A 23,455-nucleotide genomic window follows, 5' to 3' on the forward strand; every position below is an offset into this window, starting at 1 on the left:
CTCCCCTCTTCAGTCTGTGGGGGTGGGGCCTACACCTTTCGAGGGAGTCTTCGGTCTTCAGAGTGAAATAAAGGCCCTTACCCACTGCTGCATGGGGAATAAAAAGTAGGAGAACAAAGTTAGCCGTCGAAGATAAACAACAGACTGAGTCGGTTGGTTCGCCCAATGATTTGGTTTCCACGACGATCAACCCAGCCCGCTCCAAGCGCCAGAGTCATGACCTAACCTCATCTCTGCTGGAAAAAAGAGGGAGTAATAATAAAAGACATAATAAAACACGAGGGCTTCATTCACAAGCTTTGTCACCCCAACAACTTTTCTTAACGCCAAAGAAGACAGGTGGGTGTTCGGTTCGGTCATCGTGGGCACAATATATAAATGGTGGTTCCCACGGAGACCGATGAGGCAGGAGCACCACCACCTCCTCCTCCTCCTCCTTCTCCACCACCTCCAACAACAATAACACAACCACCTCTTACTCCTCCACCACCACCACCACAACTATCAACAACAACAGCAACAGAGGCAGCAGCGACAACAACGAGCACAGGAGACACAGCGGTGACAACGATGGCGAATTCGTCGAATCCCTCATGGTTCACCCCTAAAAGGTATCTTTATTGTTTTTCTTTTTTGGTTTCGGGGATTAATACAATCTTGGATTGCTTGGGTCTTATCGTTTCCTAATAAGAGGGAAATTGTTGATTGACACGATTTGCTCTCCTTTCTGGTTTTGGGGGTAAACGACTGGTGAGTTCTTGGGTTTGCATGCGTTTTTTTTTTTTTAAATTTCCTGGAGTTTTCATTGCGTGGGAATCGGGCACTGAAAGTGAAGATGGCTCGATTTTACGCAGGGAAATTTTGATTTGTTGGTCGGCCTTTGTTTTGGGGTTACGCTCTTTTTCCATCGTTTGGGGTTCTATGCCAAGTCCTTTATTCTCTGTAAATAGCGATTTGCTTTTATTGGTATGACTCGACGATCGTTTTAATTTCATCAGTGGGAGAATGCATGATATCCTATTCGAATTAGTTGTCATTGATGGACATATGATTTTTGTTCTTCTGGTGATGCAACCAGCTAATTAAAACTGAACAATTCATGGGTGATGCAGAGGAGGTAAACCCTTTGTATTTGTTGTTGTGGAGGAATCAAGCAGAGTTCGTTATTAAGTACAAAGGAATAAGGATTGTAAACACAATCGCGATACATCGCAATTTGCTAGTGTTAGTACACAAAAAAATGGGACCATATTTACTATCGTTGAGCAAGGTTTGCGGTTTAATGGCGTGCGATATTGGATGACAGTTGCCTCCTGAAAAAACAGTGATAGTCGCCTTTATTTTAGAATCATGGAGTATGATGGTGGGGCACTTGACCTCTGCAATGTGCACGCATGTTCTAGTCCCTCCAAGTTGGCCTGTGGTTAGTCACATAATATTGTATAAGGGATAAGGTTTTATAAGAAATTTGATCCTTGTTTCAGTTTCTTTTAGGTGAAAAGGGGAAATTATGAGTCTTGAAAGCAGTGATTAGGCTTTTCAGGTGATGAATAATGAGTTAAAGTAGCTCAACAGTTGCATGTCTGCAGAAGATGATACAAAAGGGTTGTTAAAGAAACGCTGTCTGTACTTCTGTTTGTATAGTAATGATAGGTCGGTCACATGCCAAAGGACATGATGTTTATTGGGTACAGAGATTTAGGCATCTTTGCTGTTATTCATATCTTACTCATTTAATAGGCAACACTTTATATCTTTTGGTTTGTTTTCACTTGGATAATAGCTATCATTTTACAGTCTAACTTCCAAAATTAATCATATATAAGGTGTCTATGTGCAGTGGTTGGTGAGCTACAGATTCCACCTGTATCAGTTGGGATGAGAGCTCGAGCTTGTCACAGTCCCTCTCTTCACCCAATTTATAACGATGTTTCAAAACCTTCTTAAAAGAGGCATGTCAGAGGTTCTCTCTACTGCAGTTTTTCTCCATATGCCTCCTTTGTGATTTTTTTCAACTTAACCAATATAATTTCTATTTTTTTCAACTTAACCAATATAATTCCCAAGTTATTCTCAACAGTTATGTTAATATGATCTTTATTGTCAAATACCATTACCAAGTAATAGGATATGATGACCATAATATCGATAACAAACAAAATGAGACCTTAATAATCAGATCATTCCAACAGAAAAAGGAGTATTATGAAATCCTTCTTACCCAGCTCCAAAATATAACACCTAGGCAACTGAATGTGCTATCTTTGCTATGAGGGCATAAGATAAACATGATTATGGGTCCTCATTGTGGCTTGTGTTCTTTATGTTTTGCCAAAAATCTTTGTACCATTGATTACCCTTTTCTCTAAAATAAGCTTTTCATTCAGTACTGTGACACCATCATCCTGGGGTTAAGCTATTACATAGGTTCAGCCATTGTCTGAGAATTACTTAAAACCTCACTAAGTCGGATCCTTGATTGATAAAACACTTGCTTATTTGTTCACCCTTTCCTAGGCTTATTATCTGCTATGACTTGTTTAGTGCCCACAACTTAGAAGATTTTCGTTTGTTGTTGTTGACTCTAGTTTTTCGACGATCAGTCAACTTGGTCCTTTTGCCCTGGTTAATAGTGTCAAAACTGCCAATGACGATTGGTCCTCAAAAAGAAAGGGATGAACCTAAAAGTTCAAGCATGTAAAGAAACAAGTAAAACGACATGGATGCTATCATAAGAAGATAGAAATAAAGCATTTAAAGATTTCTGATTGAAATATCGTCAAGGTGAGAGCTTATAGGGAAGCATTATCTCTTTTGTAGGCAAACTTCTGAACTGCTGGGGAAGTTACTGTTGACAATGATACAAATGTATGACAAGAACGTGAGCACTGTCAAGGAAAAACATAATAGCACTATTGGTAGAATTCTAGTTGTCAACTGTGAATTTGAAAGATGACAAGACAACCCGGGAGTGTGGGACCTGCGGGTCTATGATGGAACCTTGCTCTTCCATACTAGAAACTTACAAACACACAAAATGGAAATGAATTTTGTCTAGAAAGTTACTCTTGTGCTTGTCACCATCTTCTCCTACTTCATAGCTTGCCACTGCTAATGTAACATATATTTGCTCATATGGATGAACAATGACCGTTTCTTCACCTTCTTCAATGCATTTCAAAATGATTTTGTTGTTTTCAAGTTTCGCATTACTGCATGAAATTGGCTTAGGTGAATTACCTGCAATGTATTGTCTTTGTTAGAAGTCACGTTTGCATCCAACCTGATCTTCAACAAAGAAAAAATAAGAGAAGAAGAAAGGTAGAAGAAGAGGGAAAACTTGATGCTGATGGGGCTGCATAGGTTCACGATACCGCAATACATTATCGTGGCCCTGGTGTATTGTATTTAACATTAGGTATAAGTTTACAAGTTACAAAATTATTATAACAACTTACAATATTTACATTCGTGCCACAATAAGCACGTCAATGCATTGGGCAATCCTAGTTTGGGTCTGGGTCAGATCCAAACTGGGTCCAACACTACACGATACTTAATACCCTCCCTCAAGTTGTGCATGGTCTTGAACCATGGACAACTTGTTCTTCAAGAACCAAAATCTGTTTTTTGTCAAACCCTTTGTAAATAGATCTGCCACCTGGTCTTCTGTAGGAATGAAATGAGGCTCAATCTCTTTGTCTTCAACCTTCTGTCGAATGAAATGCTAATCTATCTCAATGTGTTTTGTCTTACTGTAGAAAATATGATTAAAGGATATATTAATGGCACTTTGATTGTCACACAATAAGATAGATTTTGAGATCTGTTCCTCCAATTCATTCAACACTTGTCCAAGTAGCTTCAGCAGTTGCAACAACCATTGATCGATATTCAGCCTCAGTGCTTGATCTAGCCACTGCTTTTTGTTTTCTACTGCTCCAGGATACTATGTTTTCCCCAAGAAAGATGCAATATCCGGAAACCGACCTCCTTTCATCAGGATCTCCTGCCGAGTCTGCATCACTGTAGATTGTGACATCATGCATGCTTCCTCTTTTCTAACTTTTCTGATACACCAACCCATCTCCAATGGTACCTTTTAAGTATCTCAATATTCTTTTGACTGCATCTATATGCCCTGTTCGTGGTTCATGCATGAACTGCGACACTTGATTAACAAAATAAACAATGTCAGGGCGAGTAAAGGTAAGATATTGAAGCATACCAACTACACTTCGATATCTTGTAGGGTCGGGGTACAACTCTCCATCCTGTGAACTGAGCTTTTGATGTAAGACACTCGGTGTAGACAAAGGCTTGCAATCTTGCATGCCAAATTTCTTCAATAAATCTAGTGTGTATTTATGTTGTGTCAAGGTCAGGTTCTGTCTACCTCGACACCAAGGAAATAATGCAAATCTCTCAAATCTTTCATCTTAAAAAACAATGAATGGTCTAAGAGAGATCTATAGAACCCATGCCTCTGTATTTCTAAAGAGAAACTCTCAAACCATGAACGTGAGGCCTGCTTCAAACCATATATGGCTCTTTTTAGTCTGCATACATGTGTGCTTGGGTCTCCCTCAGCATATCCTGGAGGTTGTTCCATGTAAACTTCTTCCTTCAAGTCTCCATGGAGAAACACATTTTTGACATCTAATTGACTTAATGTCCATCCATGTTTGACGGCTAAAGACAATATAATTCTTATTGTCCCCATTTTGACCATGGGACTGAAAGTCTCATCATAGTCCTGACCATATTCCTGTGTAAACCCCTTTGCAACAAGTGTTGGTTTGTATCGTTCTATAGTACCATCGGGTTTATACTTGATTTTATAAACCCACTTGGAATCAACAACATTTTTGTTAGGAGGTCCAACAACAATTTCCCATGTCTGGCATTCATGAAGCACTTCCACTTCTTCATTCATGGCCTCAATCCATTTGCTTGATTTCACAGCATGATGAAACCCTATGGGTTCATCATGCTTATCAATCTGAGACAGAAGAAGTTGAAGATCCATAGAAAAATTATTGTAACTGACCCACCTGTCAATAGGATGTCTGACTCTATTTGAACTCCTCAGATTTTCAACAGGCACATAAGAATCTGATCCAATGTGAGGAGCAGGGGGAGCACATTTTTCTCTTCGCGCACACACATACCCTTTAAATTTGTCAATAGGGTGCGATTGTGGGCCTGTCCCTTCTTCAGTGTGTGAAGCTCCACCGTCCTGATCACCAAATTGAGGTAAGCATGCTTGACCTGAGTCAATAACATTTTGGTCAACCGAATTAGTTTCTTGAGTACACTGAGGTGAGCAATCACCATAAGCATCTGCGAATAACTCTGCATTCATCCATGGATGGTAAACTTCTTCTCTGGGAATTCTTTGACAGGTATTAAAAGATACATCTCCAAGATTATTCTCGTCAAACACAACATTCCTGAAAATCTTAACATGCTTAGTCATAGGGTCATAACACTGATAACCTTTATAATCATTAGCATATCCTACAAATCTACACTTGGAAGCCTTTGGTTGGAATTTGTTCCTGAGAGAATCATCAATATGAACATAACAAATGCATCCAAACACACACAGAGCATTATAATCGGGTTGAATGCCGAAAAGAGAAGAGAATGGTGAACTATTTTGCAAAACTGTCATAGGTAGACGATTTATAACATAGACAACTGAATGAAATGCTTCTGTCCACAGACTAATGGGAAGATTAGTGTCGTGCATCATGCTCATGGCCGTTTCAACAATATGTCTATGCTTTCTCTCAGCAACAACATTTTGCTGTGGCGTATGTGGACAAGACACTCTACGTTTTATGCCATTACTTTGGAGAAAATCAGTAAAATCCTTTGATGTATACTCACCACCTCCATCACAATGAAAATGCAGAATATTGGTAGAGAAATGGTTTCGAACAAATGCATGAAAGTTGCGAAATATGGAAAAGGTTTCAGACTTATGCTTCATAAAGAATATCCAAGTATAACGAGAGTAGCTGTCAATAAAAATGAGATAATATTTGCTGCCAGAAGAAGAGCATACGGGCGCAGGACCTCAAACATCTGAGTAGACAATTTCAAAGGATAAGCTCTTTTATTTATAGAATCAAAAGGAAATACATGACTCTTACGCATCTGACAACTGGGACACTTTTTATTACTGTTCTCGGGAGTTAAACTTGATTTAGGAATTAGTTTGCTTGATACAAGATTCTCAAGAAAAGAATAACTACAATGACCAAGACGATCATGCCAAAGACTTGGCTTATTACATTTGGAAAGACTAAAAATAGACGCAGGACCTGACTTAGATGACTTAAAATGAAAAAACTTAGAGTTCAATAAGGGCTTTAAGATGGAACTGGTACGCGCAAGTGGATCTTCCTTGAAGATGTACATATTTCCTTTTCGCTCCCCTTCAGCGAATGTCTCTCTCGTTTGAAGATCCTTGACATACACAGAAGAGGGAGTGAATTCAACATAAGAATGTGTATCATCAACAAGTTTAGACACAGAGACATTGTTCTTTTTTATGTTAGGAGCATGAACAACATTTGACAAATTGAGAGACGAAGACGATTTTGACAGAGGAATGATCACATTACCAATGTGAGAAATGTGATGGTGAGATCCATCTCCAGTAACAATACTATTTTTACCAAAGTAAGGAACCAAGTTCGAAAGCTTACCACCATCGCCTGTAACATGGGTCGCTGCTCCTGAATCAACATACCGTAATCCTCCACAATTCCATCGTTGTGCAGTCGTCGGGAATAACAACTAGTACCTCTTGAGACAAAGTAGATGTGATGTAGGCAATTAATGCCTGATCCTTTCTCATCCAAGAGACATAATCTGAGTTGAGAACAAGCTTGGTAGATGCAGCCCCTTGTGTGTCTGTTTCTTCTTTTGCAATGAACTCTGGTGGGGCAGGTATTGATCCATCCAGGTGACCAAAGATATCTTGGTTCCTGATAAAGGGAACTATCTGTCTTTTCCAAGTCAGGAAATTAGAATTATTTAATTTTTTAGAAACAAGTTGGCTAAGGAAGTTTGATGACAAACCAGACTGGGTTCAAGAAGAGTCCATGATTATGGGACACGTGAATATAAGATAGAAAACACTCTAAGAGAAGGTTAACAAAAAGATTAATCAAACTGCAGGATAACGTGACTGTCTAAGTTCAGCCCAGAAGAGAACTGATTATAATTGAATTCGGATTGGTTTTTTTTTTTGACAGATGTCAGATCACGTAAATGTGCAGAATATTAATCCGATGTTAATGAATCAAGCCACTTGACCGTGCTGTGTTTGACTAACATGAACCAAGATCACGATGAATCGTGATTTGAGATGAATTAGCGTCAATTTTTAAAATAAGGTGACACAGTAACAAATTCTAAGGGGAAATCACAAGTATTGATTCTAAAAGGAGAATCACGAGTAAGAGATGAGTTATGATTAGGGTTTCAAAGTAGAAAACATAATTTTTGAGTTTGTTACGGATAGGGTTTCGAACGAGCTTTAAATGGGAAACACGTGTTTCGGATGAAAACACGAGAAAAAATTTAAGAGAGGATAGATGCGAGAAAAGAAATCGTGTTTTTGGAAGAGAACACGATGGTGTAGGTTGCGGAAGAGGGAAAATATCGAAAACAGAATGAGAGAAGAATATTTTCCTGACCAAAGCAGATTTTCTCTATGGTCGTACCTTTGGGAGTAATACCGAGCCCTAGATTCAAAGTTTCATACCTTTGGGAGCAATACCGAGCCCTAGATCGAACACTGCTCTGATATCATGTTAGAAGTCACGTTTGCATCGAACCTGATCTTCAACAGAGAAAAAATAAGAGAAGAAGAAAGGTAGAAGAAGAGGGAAAACTCGATGCTGATGGGGCTGCACAGGTTCATGATACCGCAATACATTATCGTGGCCCTGGTGTATTGTATTTAACATTAGGTATAAGTTTACAAGTTACAAAATTATTATAACAACTTACAATATTTACATTCGTGCCACAATAAGCATGTCAATGCATTGGGCAATTTCAGTTTGGGTCTGGGTCAGATCCAAACTGGGTCCAGCACTACACGATACTTAATAGTCTTTATATGCTACATTTTGTCACATGTGAGGTAGTCTATTTGCAAGTATGGTCTTTTGGACTTCTAGGATGAATGGGTAAGGGTTAACTCTTTTGATGGCTTTAGCATTTCTAACCATATTGGTTCTGGACAAAGTAGAAAGACAAAAAAGAAACTAGTATTTGAATTGCTTTCAGCTTTTTGTCAACACTTTTTTTTTTTTCCGGAAATGAGTGTGATATTTTCTTCTCTTCAGGTTGCTTGCTATATTTTGTGTGATCAACATGCTAAATTATGTTGACCGAGGAGCAATAGCAAGCAATGGTGTGAATGGAACCCGTAGAACTTGTACAGATGGTGTGTGCACAAAGGGTACTGGAATTCAGTAAGATTCTTTTTCTTTCTTGAACTCTTTTTGTCATTCTTTTATGAGATAAATGTTGCATTGAATTTCCCCTTTTTCATTTAGGGCATGTTTGGAAGCGGGAAAGATGTAGGAAAAGTGATGCAAAATGGAAAATCCATACTGATTTTCTGACCCTTCCAAACGAGAGACTTTTTCACTGAGAGAGTTTTTCTAAAAAAGTACACTTTTTGATATGAAACATTCCTCCATGGGAGGGGCGGGGGGAGAGTGGAGGAATGTTTCCTACCATGAGAATTTTTTTTTACACTCCCCACCACCCATCTTACCACATCTCACCACCACCACCCACCCACCCACCATCTCACCATCACCACCCACCATCCATCTCCCCACCACCCACCATCCATCTCCCCACCACCCACCACCATCACCACCACCCTCCTCCCCTTCTATCTCATTTTTCACATTTTCCCAATCTGTTTTTCTCATGCTACACAAACAAGTGGAAAACTTTCTTTTGGAAAACTTCTCATATAAAAAACTCTCATAGGCAAAACTTTCTTTTCTTATGAGAGTTTTTCTCTCTTCTAAACGTGCCCATTAGTGAATGTTTTTCAAGGAAATCTTACTGTGTAAATTGCATGCAGAAGGCCTGATCTTGTTAAATATTTCCACTGCATGCTTTTTGGTTTCATAATTTTCCAAGATGGATTTTATTTTCTAACAGTTGTATGCTAGCTAGAAGTACATTTGGTGAACGATCTGAAGTTCTGAACTGCGCTCCTTTTCTTATAATGTATTGACTTGCCCTTAAACTATTGATGCAGGGGTGCTTTTAACTTGAATTATTTCGAAGATGGTATTCTGTCTTCCGCATTTATGGTTGGACTCCTCGTGGCTTCTCCAATTTTTGCGTCCTTAGCCAAGACGTAAGTGACTTTCTTTAACTCCTTGGATTTTTTCCTCCTTAGGTGAAGGTTATCACGTTTTGAATCATCATAGCTAGTCCTTGTGAATGGCTTGCAGCAATGTCATATATTACTTGGATGTTAGCAGCTTTATATGTTAAAATCTCTGGTCTGCTTTTGTATATGTCTGATATGCACTTCCATGTAGATTGCCAAATTATACATGCAAAAACGTATTTCTATGGAGATTATTTATGTCTTTCTGCCTCATTATGTGATTAAACGCAAGTCTTTTCTTGATATAAGGAAATATTGTTTACTATACTTCTATGCAACTTGGGTTTTGAGGTCTATGATAAAGGTTACTTGTTAGGTTGAGATAAACTTTGGTCACCAGGATTATATTGATATGTGCTAGCGGTGCTACTTTGAGGATCACTCATCAGATGAAGTTATACCACAACTGGTGCTATTAGACATAGCTTATAGCCATACACGATGGGTTCACACTGATAGAGCGGGCTAATCGATCTTAATGTGTCTATGGATCACAGATAAACAATGGAAACAATCCTTGAAAATGCTGTTATCCTTTCAATCCAATTATACAGCCATGCGGTAATTAACCATCCCATACCACACACCATCTCTTCTTGACCTCAGTAATGTCAGACCCAGTATGTGATCCTTGATGCATGACTCATCCTGAACTTACAACTTTACCATGCATGCTTGAAGAGTATCTGAGAAAAGCTACAGTACCAAATGAGGTGCTAAAGTCATTTCCCAAACCATGGTTCCCGCCAAAATGAAGGTTTGTTCCCCTGCCATAACTTGTCACGCACATGATGTTTGAACTTGTTAAAGGTGCTCATCTACTCTCTCCAAATTCCAGACATTCTTTTCCATATACTAGCAATACACCATCCCCAAGGCCAACCCACTACCCTATATTGCCTTTTTGATAATCTGGACCATTTATGCATAGTGACTGCCACACTCTACCAATAACAGCATGGTTAAGGGTGTCCAACTCCAACCTACGGATGCCCAGTGCCCCCACCATTGTCTCTGCATAAGGACTGCAAGCAGGGATGTGCTTAACCAAGATGGCCCTACCTTTCAATGAAAGATATTTTGCAGCCCTTGTGTGGAATCTGGCTGCACTATGATTCTCAACACCACCCATGCCGATTCTTTAGTGTAATATTTCATCATGGACATTCCAAGATATCTCAACGGCAAAATCCCCTTTCGTATAGTAAAAAATGCTTTTAGCTGCTAATTGCACTCCTTCATCTGCATTAACACTACTGGATGACATTTTGCCTTGTTAAGAGTAAGGCAAAGATCATAGTCAACACTTTGATAATCACCCATGTCCGTCACATCTGCACGGTTGAAGCAGTTTCAAAAAATGAGTGTCAATGGTGAATTGCAGGATAGTTAAGTCCTTGAGTATAGGTAGTATTGAAGTGGCTTCCCTAGAGGTCCCATAGAGCGCAACCTTGTCTAGGGTCTTTCCCTAACAACAAGTACTTTTCTACCATCCCGATGACGTTAATTGCCGTTGTGTTTACTTTAGACAACATTTTGCACCCATTACCAGGGTGGGAGTTTCTTTGGTGGATCAATTGTTGAAATAACTTAACTAGCATTAATATGGAGATCTTGAATCCAAAATTGAAGAAGATGATATTAAGGTTGTTTTTTGTCCTTCGCCAAGTACAAAATGTTGGAGCCCAATGGCTTCCACCCCAATATTTTCAAATGGTTCTGAGAGGCGAGGAAGGGCGATTTAGATTTTAGTTAGAGTTTCAGCAAAATGATAAATTACTAATGGAATTTAACAAAAAAATATTCTTTTATCTCAATTCTCAAGGAGCATGGAGTTGAGGACATAACCCTATTTAGGTCTATCTCCTTGCTTGGGACCTCCTATAAGATCCTTGTAAATGTGCTTGCTTCAAGGCTGACAATAGAAGATCTTATTTCTCCCATGCAATGCACTTGTTTGAGGGCGTCAGATCCAAAAGTCCTCAATGATAACAAATGACAATCTATGTCACACGGACTCGGCTAGGGAGGTGCCGCACCCGAGTCGACACGCCCCGACACGGGTGCGGCCTCGGACACGGCCTGGACTCGGTCAACGCCGAGTCGGACTCGGTCAACGAGTCCAGGCCGAGTCCGTCTTAATTTTGGACTCGGTCAACGTTGACCGAGTCCAAAAATGTCCATTTTTAGTACAAAAAAATAAAAAAAAAGATCTTTTTATATATTTTTTAAAATATATATATATATATATATATATATATATATATATATATATATATATATATATATAACATGAGTCTTAAACATTAGGCCCAGAAAAAAAATTATTCTTAAATATTATCATTTAATTCTCTCTCTCAATCTTAAAAGCTAATAAATTCTCATCCACGAGTACCAACACTTTTCATCCACCAAGTTCTCTCTCTTATAAAAGCTAATAAATTCTCATCCACGAGTAGCAACACTTTCTCATCCACCGAGATCTCTCTCTCTCTCTCTCTCTTTTTCAAATCTAGCTTTGAAAAATTAAAAGCTTTTAATGCTTTTAATTAATGTTATGAATTTTAGCAAAAGATATTTAATGCATTTACCAGAACATGCTTTTAGTTAATGCTTTTAATTAATACCTTGATGATGTTTTATTCCCATGGTAGCTAAGACTCGGCTGAGTCAATGATAAACTCAGCCTAGTTTGGTTCTAACACAGTTATACTACTATTTTAACTCAGTTAGTTCAGGATCTGAGACAACTTGGAAGAGTCACGAGCCGAGTCCAAAATTTATATAGACATATGCACACACTGGATATATATATATATATATATATATAGCCGAGTCCCCGTGTCCAAAATTTTTAAAATTGCGCCGCACCCGTGTCGCACCCGCACCCGCACCCGCACCCGCACCCATGTGACATAGATGACAATATACATTTTATCCTTGCTACTAAGATGATGACATTTTTATTCAAAGTAGACCTCTTCAAGGCTTTTGATTCAGTCAGTTGGAGTTATTTATTGTATAGCATGACCCAAATGGATTTCAATAAGAAATGGTATTGTTGGATTAGTGAGCATATAACGCTTACATCACCCAATTTCAACTGATTTATCTGGAATCGTTGTTGCCATTTTATTTCCTTACTGACTTGCAACAACTTAATTTTCCCAATCAAGCCTTTACTCTTAAGGTCAGCCTCATTCAAAACTTTGATTCTTGCTGTGGAGATTGCTTTTCTGGAGGTTTGATAACTCCTTTTCCTATCTATTGATAACAATGAACAGAGTACCCCTAATCTGGGCGATTCAATGATTGTTGCTCTCACCTTTCTAAGTCATTGGCCAATCTGTAACCAGCCCATGTGCCTTCTACAGGAACCAACCACCAATTTGCAACTTTTGCCTTGAGGCTTGAAACCATTAACTACTTGAATTTGTGCTTGATTGAGAACTCAACTCCCCAATGAAGAAAGAAAGTGTTCTTATCTGCTATTGTTCTCGGAACAAGCTTGGAAATTTATTTGCAAATTTCTGCGAAAAAAGTGATCGAGCTTTTGAGTAGGGGTGAACACCATTACTAAAGTTGGCCTCAGGTTGGTATTTGACAAACCAGCCCGAAAAAAACCGGGCCGGGATCAGGTACCAATGCCAGCCCAAGTTAGGCTCTTGCTGGGGTCACTTAAAAATAATAAAAAAATATATGTTATATTCCCATGTCACCAGAACCCAATCTTTCAAATTTTGAAGAAAAGGTGAGGTTGGAGGAGAGTGACAGGTAGCTGTTGTCTCTGACCACTGAGTTGACATGATGGGAGGTGGGGAGGCGTGCCCTTGCCTCATCTCTCTTCTTTCCTAACTTGCTCTCTCTCTCTCTCTCTATATATATATATATTATATCCATTGGAGAAACTTGGGAGCTCCATTGGCAAGTGGCTTGGGGTGCAACATGCACAGAGTTGAAGCGGTGGTGGTGACGTCTGGGAAATTCTCTCTCTCTCTCTCTCTCTCTCTCTCTCTCTCTCTCTTTCTTTTTGTGGGTCCCGGGTTCTGCCTCGACCAGCCCAATATGGGCCTACTCGGCAAGTATTGGTCTGAACTTAACTACCCGAGCTTGACAATGGTCGGGTCGAGCTCTTGGTGCCTTTGACTGTGCTTCGGGCTTGTCAGGCCCTTGCGGGCCTCAAATTGGGCCGGCCCAGCCTGACCTGATGGCTGCCCTTACTTTTGAGGCAAGGTATGGACTGTTGTTTGACCATGTATGTTTTCTTCTGACATGTCACATGGGCAAAATTTTCCACTACAATGCATCATTTGCAGTTTAAGCCTCCAAATCCTTGAGGGAGGCTTAGCAGCCTGCTCCCATCATAGGCCAAACAACATTACCACACAACAACTGAGGTAATGATAGACCAAGTGCGAGAGCACACAAGGCCTGCACACCCACAAGAAACACAACCCACAAACAAGCACATAACACACAAATATATGAAGGGCATACAGCCCATTTCTTGAAACTCTTCTCCAAATTAGAGGGCTACATTTGGCTAGTGTATCTTATATGGATAGCAAATTCAAGGAAGACTGTTGGCTCCATTATGAGTATGCAACTTCTTCACAGATCTGTTGAAACTTTCTTGGGGTGATTGGGTAGACTCTTTTAGACTTGAACTCCTTGCAACTGGAGCTAAGAAGAGAAGCAAAAAGTGGAAGCTTATTTGGAAATGGTGGATTCTTTTAGCATGGTGATATACATGGTGATATATATATATATATATATATATATATATATATATATATATATATATATATATATATATATATATATATATATATATATATATGAAAGCAAAGAACATGAGAATTTTCAAGGGTGTAACTGAAGATTTAATGGTCATTCGTAGCTGCATCAGTCACAACTCACAATTACATTTTCCTGCTCTATTTGGATGTGGGAGCAGGAACTTGGGTGGGAATGGAAGGTGGAGACTGGGTGATAGGGAGCTAGGGATAGAGATGAAGTGTGAAGGGAAAATTGGTTGAATTTGGAGGGAAATTAAAATCTCTTTAGGCTTCTAGAGGGGTTGGCTACTGAGATGAAGTGCTAGGATGCAAAGATGGGGGTTAGGTAGGTTCTATGGTACCCGGAGACTCCATTTTACCCTCCGTACCTGCGTCGACTCGCGTATCCCCGTGTCAACACCCTGTTGACACCCGGACATGCCATTTTACCCTCTAAACATACAAGTTTGTATTTAGTTTATAATTTATAATTATATTTTCAGTTTATAACTTTATATTTTCATTATATAATATATATTTTAGATATATCATATATATTTAGATTATATTCAGTTTATTTTGAATATATATATATATATATAGCCGTGTCCCTATACCCACATTTTTTTGGAATTGCTATGATGTACCCTCCGTACCCGTACCGGCCCCCATACTCAGGTGACATAGGGTAGGATAGATGAAGGGTGTTTATTCTCCTAAACTTTAGAATGATCCAAGGTCTAAGAGCCATTTCCTCATTTATAGGTGAGGAATCCTCCTGAATCCAATCTCAAAAGAGGAGCTCAAAAATTAGAATTTCCAAGATGTGAGCAATACAAGTGCCATCACCTATTTATAGCTTGGTGAAGCTAAGTACAAGAGAAATGGATCCTCCAACTCTTAGTTGATCTAATCCAAACAAGTAAGAATATCAAAATACCAGCAATTCAAACCCAAACCCAAGTACAAAGTTGTCCCATAGGAAGGGTACACATATCACTGAGCATATGTTTTGTTGTTTATCTCTATTTATTTTGCTCTCTTATGTGCTTACCTGATTGTATATGTTCTTGTGTGTGACAAGTACTCACTATTTATTCTAATTTCTTCTATTTTCCTTCAAGAGAATATTGTAGTCAATGTCTGAATATATGTATGATTGACGATTGTACATTCCTCTTATTCTATTTCATATTGTTATGGTTGTTCCAGTTTTTAATTGATGTTTTTTCATTTGCCACCACTGCACTACCTAGGCGATGGAAGGTGTGGGCTTCTAAACTCCAATTGTTTTCTTCTCTCCAAAGTTTTCATGTATTGCGTGTTAAAACTGTAATGAAACCTTATATGCACAAGCGAGATCCCACAAAGGGCTATGAAGAGTGCATAATCACACAAATGCAAAGCCACTAATGGTCAAGATACAAAGATCCAACTAAGGGCTTAAGCACAAGATCACAACACAAGAACATAAAAATAAACAATGTATTTATTAAGAGAATGTTAAAAAGCAGATGATGGAAGAGAGTCTAACACCCTCCCTTTATACACAAAGGGAGATCAAGGGGGGGCTCCCATAGAGCTGTTGGGAGCTCCCCAACGGTCATAAATATGACCGTTGGGAAGAGTCCCAATGACTCTATGAGATGCCTAAAAAGTCCTTGAAAAAAAAGAAATAAAAAGGAAAATTACAATATAGTCTCTAGTGGACTATTCTAATTACATAGTTCAAAAAGGCTAAAATACCCTTATGTTTATGGCTAATTACAAAAGTATGCATATATATAAATACATTTTAACACCCTCCCTCAAACTTACAGTGAGATCATTGAAAGTTTGTTGAGAAGAAAAAGAAACCGAGGTGCAAGAAGAGCTTTGGTAAAAAAAATTTCAAGCTGGTACTATGTGGTAACGTACAACAACTCAATAATTCTTCAGGAGCCATCCATTTTGGCTCAAGTAGTGTCAATTCGTCCCAAAGAGGAGACAAAACACTAAAATAGTCACTGACACACATGTCCCCTTGTTTAGTGGTTCTAAATCTTGTCTTGACAAAAATATTGTCTAGCAAGATCTTTTTGGGTATACATACCCTTAAGAAAGAATAAAGTTTTATTAGCTCTTCTAAACTTAGTAATGTTGGCACATATCCTTAAGTCAACATTGTTTATGAACTATTTCAAAATTTTAGCATGATTGCTTTTTCAATCTTTTACCTTTATTTGGTGTTCATGGGTAATTTTAACTCGATCATCTCCTACAAGGGCCTTCTCAACACCTTCTTCGATTTTGGTATCATTTAAAGAGGGTTCAAGAGTAGTACCCATCATGAATCCCCAAAGTTTCTTGCCTTTGAGGTGATTCTCCATGTTGGAAGCCCACAACATGTAATTGGTTCCATTGAGTTTGTAGGAGAGCTCTATTCTTGCTTCATTCTCCATGAAAAAAAGAGTTGGATAAAGAAGAAGAGGAAGCAACACACTTTAATCACGTGCACTCGATCTTCAATCACCACAAACAAGGCCTCCAAGATCAAAAGAACCCAATGGGCTGATACCATGTAATGAAACCTTAAATGCACAAGAGAGATGCCACAAGGAGATATGAAGAGTGCACAATCACACAAATGCAAAGCCACTAATGGACAAGATACAAAGAGCCAACTAAGGGCTTAAGTACAAGATCACAACACAAGAACATAAAAATAAACAATGTATTTATTAAGAGAGTGCTAAAAGCATAGGATAGAAGTGGGTCTAACACCCTCTATTTATATGCATAGGGAGACCAAGGGGGGGGGCTCCTATAGAGCTGTTGGGAGCTCCCCAACGGTCATATTTGTGACCGTTGGGAAGAGTCCCAATGGCTCTATGAGATGCCCAAAAAGTCCTTGGTCAAAAAGAATAAAGAAAAAAGAAAAAAAGAAAAAAAGAAATAAAAAAGGAAAATTACAATATAGTCCCTAGTGGACTATTCTAATTACATGTTTGAAAAAGACTAAAATACCCTTATGGGTTATGACTAATTACAAAAGTGTATATATATATATATACACACACACACACACATTTTAATCATATAGTTTAACAAAAACTTGAGCACAGCAGTCATTTTATGACGAATTATTTCTTCTGCTGTTGTCATCAGTTCTTTATTAACTTTGGGCATGACTCCTTGATCTTTGACTTTGCAGGCATAACCCATTTAGGCTCATTGGAGTCGGATTGTCAGTCTGGACATTTGCCACAGCTGGTTGTGGTTGCTCATTTAATTTTTGGTCCATCACATTTTTCCGCATGTATGTCTATTTTTTTTCACTTTCTTTTCTGTCTGAAATGTATGAAGTTGGTTCTTAAAGTATATTTTTTTCTGGCTGGAATATTTTCCTATATTTTTTAGCTGTTTTGCATCTTAGGTTGGTTGGTGTTGGTGAGGCTTCATTCATAAGTCTGGCTGCTCCATTTATAGATGACAATGCCCCTCCTGCTCAGGTTAATTGCTTTTTTATGCTTTACTTCATCACAAACATTAGGCGCCGGGATTTTTATGGATTTTTTTAGAGGAGTTTAAATGTTTGAAGTTTATGGTCTTCCATTAGTGTGTTGACAAAGTTTTCTCCTTGAAGTTTATGCTTGAACCATGCATATCCTTTTCCCTATGACTTGAATCTGAAGACCTTGTTAATCATATTGGAGGGCGGAAGTGCCATTTAGTGCTAAAGTGGCTAACCTATGTCACATGTCCTGACCTGGATAAAATGCAGTATGCCTTCGATTCATGTCATAATGAAAAAAATGATGTTTTATCCCCTGCATTAGATGTTCTAATTGATTCTTTTGCATGCTTTATGACTCATCTTAACTTTGTTGTCAGAAAACTGCATGGCTTGCGATATTCTACATGTGTATTCCTACTGGAATCGCTCTTGGCTATGTATATGGAGGCTTGGTAAGTTCTATTCATGATAAAATTTCACTTACGCAAGGTCTTTTTCTTTTCAAATTATGTTGTAGATTATAACTTTGTTAACATACTTAAATTTTGGCTTCTGAGGTACTGCTCCAATCAAGTTTGTAAAAAGTATATCGTAACCCATATCATCCGGGCCCAAAATAAGATACGTAACGTAGCGTAAAAATTCAGTTTTTTAATAGAAAACCTCTAAAAATTCCAAAAAATCAGAAAAATTCTAAAAAATTCATAACGCAATAAACGATGATAAATAAACCCATAATATCACATATCATGCAATTATTAGCTGCATAAGACATCGAAAATTCAATGATAAAGATAATATGCTATGAATCACATTCATATCTCATAAGAAAAATGTAAATTGTGAAATAATAAACAACAAAACAAAGCTAACAAATCATAAGATTCATAACAATGCATGTTTACATAAACAGGAACAGAATCCCAAAGTGTTTTATCAACACTTAAAAATTTTACATAACCATTTTTTTTTAAAGTTCAAACAAAAGTGAAGCCTTCTTAATCTTCTTGCAAGAAATCAACCCCAAATCACTCTCAAGTCCTTTAAGAGTGAACAGAAGTTCACCCTAAGAATTTTCCAAAAAAAAAAGAATTGAGTGTAACATAAATTTCACTAATTGTGTATCGTTACTATCGTAAGATACACCCTTTGTCGGGGTGTATCGTACATGGGTGTGTCATACGATACACCCAATATAGGTACGATATACACCCATATGCCCTATTGAGATATGTGTGTGTATTGTATCGATCTTCCCAAAAGCAATGATATGTATCGTACCATATCGTACGATACAGTATGATACAACACTGGCTCCTACTGTTACTTTTGCATCTTATAATTCTCATGTACTTCTGTATTTCCTTGGGAACAATGAAATATGGCATAATTTGATCATGTGATAATCCTAAAATGCCATCGATAAGCTAAAAAATTATAAATATGTTAAAGATGTAAGGTCATTCTGGCATGATGTTTCATGCAATTCTTCTTCATGTTTCTCCTACATACACCAAATCCTCACTCATGTTGCATGTTGGCTTAAAATATGCTAAAAAGAATCTAATCATTGTAGGAGAGTGTTTTATCTATCCAACTATGCATCTACAATATGAAAAAGTAAGCAAACAGTGCAAATAAAAGGTATCTGCATATTCCATATGAAATTATTGCTTATGAACTTCCTAATCACCTAAAGAATGATCATGTGAATCTACGTCTATATGAATTAAATTATTTGCTTCAATCTGGGCTAACACTGTCCAGAGGTCCTTTTTGACCTCTGTATCCTCAAGACAGTGGAAAAAATTAGTATTGCCAAGTAGATTATGGCAATGTATCTCTTTTCTGTTAAAATTGTTTTTGATATGTTCTTTTACTTTATCCATGTCTTTTTATAGGTCTAATAGCTGGTTTGGATTTATCTTCCATTCCTTAGCACTTCTTTAGCACCTTCACCAATGGCACTGCCACCTTCAGAAAGATGACACAATCAATTATAAAACCTTGGATGAAAGAACCAACTCTATTACTTCCATCTCACTCTTTCTGTTGCATAAGGAGAAGCATGCAGCTCATCTGATTCTTTTGCATTTTTACTAGGATAACTAGGACATTTTCAAAGAAAGTAACACCATTCAAACATACTTCTTAGAAACTGACATCTTTTCCTATATAAAGGGTTACCTACAAAAACACAGTTTGTTAACTTCAGGTCTCGTCTCTATTAGGTCTGCAATCAGGAATATAGCACACTCGAAGATTTGTTGTGGAACAGAAAACATGAGTGTCCTACAGATTAAAACTTTGAGAGGAGAATTATCTCGAAGAACTTTTGATGGCGTCCTATTAGTTAGACAGGTAGTTGCTAATAGTAGCATCGGATTAAAAAAAGATTAAAACATTGAAATGCAAGACTTCAATTTCTTGTGTATGATCTTTCTCCTCTTTGCAACTTCATTTTGCTGAGCGATAGACGACAGTTTATGCTCAGTTCAATGCACTTCATGATAATTATGCAATTGGTGTGAAGAATTCTTCATGGTCTTCAATCGGTGCTAAAAATACTTTCATCTATTATTTGAATTTAAGGTTAAACTGACTTGTGATAAGATCGGAAATAGGGAACTTGCCTCATTCTTAGACTTCAAACATAAAGTGGTCAATGTAGAATAATCATAAAGATATGTGACAAAATACTTGAACCAAGTATAGAATCCAAAAGTGTTGGGCACCAAATGTAATTAAAAAAGACTGTTACTATTGGTGGGTTAGGAGGAAATGTCTTTGTGGCCAAGTCACACAAACTCGGTTAAAAGGTCGACAAATTTGGGGTGTTTACACACACCCGCGTCGACATGCCCCGACACGGTGCAGCTTCGGACACGGTCCACTAAGTGTCGGACTCGGTCAACGCACCGGGACCGAGTCCGTCCACATTTTGGACTTGGTCAACTTTGACCGAGTCTATTTTTGTCCATTTATTAAAATTAATTTGGACTCGGTTCTAGACCCGACCCGGATCCAAGACGGTATCAGGGTCGGATCTTATATATATATATATAGCTGTGTCCCCATGTCCAAAATTTTTGAAATTGCTCCGCACCTGTGTCGCACCCGTACCCGCACCCGCATTCGCACCCATGTGACATAGCTTTGCTGTATTTGGCTCTTTGACACACATTACATTTTATTGTTTCCATCACATCATAATTTAAGCAATCAATGCATCCCATGCATAATATGGACAAAGGAAGATTTCTTAACCTAAAATATTATGGTTAAGTATGGTCAAGAATTTTCTCCTATGTCACTTAGCATTGGCATTTAGAAACTTCATGGACACTCCGGGACACTTCATGGATACAGTCAAACCAGTTTCACACATAGTCAACATTGTGTCATTAACTTTACCTATTTTCTTTTATGACCTTATTTACTTATTCGGTATTCACTTGGGCTCTTTTTCTTTTTAAAATTTGTCATCAATTACATTACATTTCAATTTCAACGTAGTTTTATAATTATTTGATATTCCTAATTATAGTGTTTTGAAATTGTTGTTTCATATATACATGCTCACACACATACATATATGTGTGTGTATGGCTGTGTGCTCATGTCCTAATTTTTGAGAATTGTCATATCGTACCAAGCATATCCACATTGTGTTCCGTTCCTGCATCCATATCCATGTCACAGATTTTTCTCCTATCTACTTGAATGTCTTCAAGGACATAGTGTCAAGTCTCAAACATTTTGATCTATGCTTTGAAGTTAATTGGAGTGGCAAAAAACAGAAAAAAGGCACATGGTAAAAGTAGTTAGGACTTTTCTTGTTGTGGTAAGTGTTCTAAAGAGATACTGAACTAAAGTAGTTACAAGAATGATCTACTTGAGTAGTAGGTTTTCCTAACACTCTTAGGTGTTGATCTCCACTACGTATGTTTTGCTCTCATGCTTTTATCTCTAGTGTAATTCCTAGGATCTTAGTAAGAGGGGGCCAAGAGAAGAGGCACCACTTTTCTTCTCAAGTCTTCCGATTTTCTATTAAATTGAACCTCATTCCTGTTCTCTAGAATCCAAAAGACCTAAGCAGATGATGACACATATCAAAGATGAATGAATTGTTGTCAATGCCTGAAATTTGCATGGCCATTTATTATGATATGCTAACTATTTGATGTATATTCTCTTATAGTAAATTACAAAAAGACTATCCAACATATCTGATATTTAGAAAGAACTGCCCCACATTTTGGTTGATACATTTAATCACTTGTCTTTCATCTTTGTCTCAAAGACACTCGTCTTAGTTGGCCATTCTTTGGTCAATTGAAATGGCTAAAATGCTCTCAATGTTTATTCTTTAACAAAAGAACACCAAGATGAGTTATTTTATCCAGCGTTTTAAAGGTGTTTAAAGAGGCGATAAAGGCATACACCTTTAACACCTCTTAGCCATATACACCTTAGAGGCTTTAGCCTCTTTAATGAGAATGAGGCCCACACCTCTTTTTTCAAAGAGGCCCAAGCCTCTATGTTAAACGAGTCCGGATCGGGTGCAATATGATTGCACAAAAATTATTGCATTAAGCACTTGATCGCCCTCCATCAGGTCTTGGGCCCCACACCTGAAGGGCCTGTCCCCAAGATGGAGGGTGATCAGGTGCTTAATGCACAGATATTTGTGCAATCATATTGCACCTGATCTTTTCACATGTTAAGCCTCACATGAGAGGCATGGGCCTCTTGTAAAATTAAATTTACTTAAAGAATTAAAAGGAAATTGTTTCTAATTTATATATTTTCTTTGAAGTAAAGGTAATATTAACTTGATCTTTTTTGTTTTTAACTTGATTTTTTTAAATTCTTAATAAGAAAGCTACAAGTCACCTTTTTTTTTCTTGTTTACTCAACATTAATAATGTTATGAAGCAAGGTTGTAAGTATCGTATCGTTACTTGTATTGGTCGGGCCCAAAGTAACACCGTATCGTATCGTAAACATATCGTAATTTTTTAATAAAAAATTTCAAAAATTCCAAAAAAATCTAGAAAAAGCAGACAAATTTTAACATAAATTATAATTTTTTTTATATTACATAAAACAATGATGAATTGCACAAAACACAACCAGGAATTCACATATAAAGGCAACTACATAAATTGATAACAAACCATGCACAATGTAAATAAAAGACAACTACATAATTTAAGTTTTAAACACAATTAAAGCCTTACATTTGACCAATAAGAGTTCATGATAACTAAAAACATTACATTTAACCAATGTATTACATGCCAATCTTCATATCTAAAGTTCTAAACTATAAAGATTCTAAAACTAAACTATCTTTTAGAGCCTATTTGTCAAACATCAGGATAGTATTTCCTCAATTTTGCATCCAACTGTCGCTCGATGATCTCTTTATGTTGGGCCATTTTTTTTGGCAAGTAGGTCATCATCATCATCATTATCTTTAGAATATGAAACAATGGTTGAAAGTCCTTCTGCTTTGCATTTTTGCAAAATTCCTTTTCTTCGAATTTCTTCTAGTTCAGCGATAACAGCAGCACAGAAAGTGACAGGAATAGATGAAAAATCACAGACATACATTTTGATCTTGACCTGCAATATGTTGCTTAAATCTATGCAACCCACCTCTAATAATAACACCACAAAACAAACATCTCAAATTCAATGGTAACCCTAGTCGTGGCACATCATCAA

At 37.6% G+C, this 23,455-nt stretch overlaps 1 protein-coding gene across 2 annotated transcripts in view; it reads left to right on the forward strand.

The window, feature by feature from the left end:
- Window positions 1-288: 288 nt before the first annotated feature.
- Window positions 289-23,455, forward strand: part of LOC149835408 (putative sphingolipid transporter spinster homolog 2) — a 61,319-nt gene continuing 38,152 nt past the window's right edge. The window contains exons 1-6 of one of the 2 annotated variants that reach the window (XM_090008483.1): window positions 289-611; window positions 8,373-8,501; window positions 9,311-9,412; window positions 17,420-17,524; window positions 17,642-17,717; window positions 18,100-18,174. In XM_090008483.1, coding sequence (XP_089864609.1) covers window positions 379-611; window positions 8,373-8,501; window positions 9,311-9,412; window positions 17,420-17,524; window positions 17,642-17,717; window positions 18,100-18,174 — 720 coding nt within the window. In that variant the 5' untranslated portion in view covers window positions 289-378. The remainder of the gene's footprint in view (window positions 612-8,372; window positions 8,502-9,310; window positions 9,413-17,419; window positions 17,525-17,641; window positions 17,718-18,099; window positions 18,175-23,455) is intronic. The other variant, XM_090008482.1, reaches the window with a different exon arrangement.

This window comes from Nuphar pumila, chromosome 6 (genome assembly GCF_984573655.1).
Source record: "Nuphar pumila chromosome 6, dmNupPumi1.hap1.1, whole genome shotgun sequence".
NCBI lineage: Eukaryota > Viridiplantae > Streptophyta > Magnoliopsida > Nymphaeales > Nymphaeaceae > Nuphar > Nuphar pumila.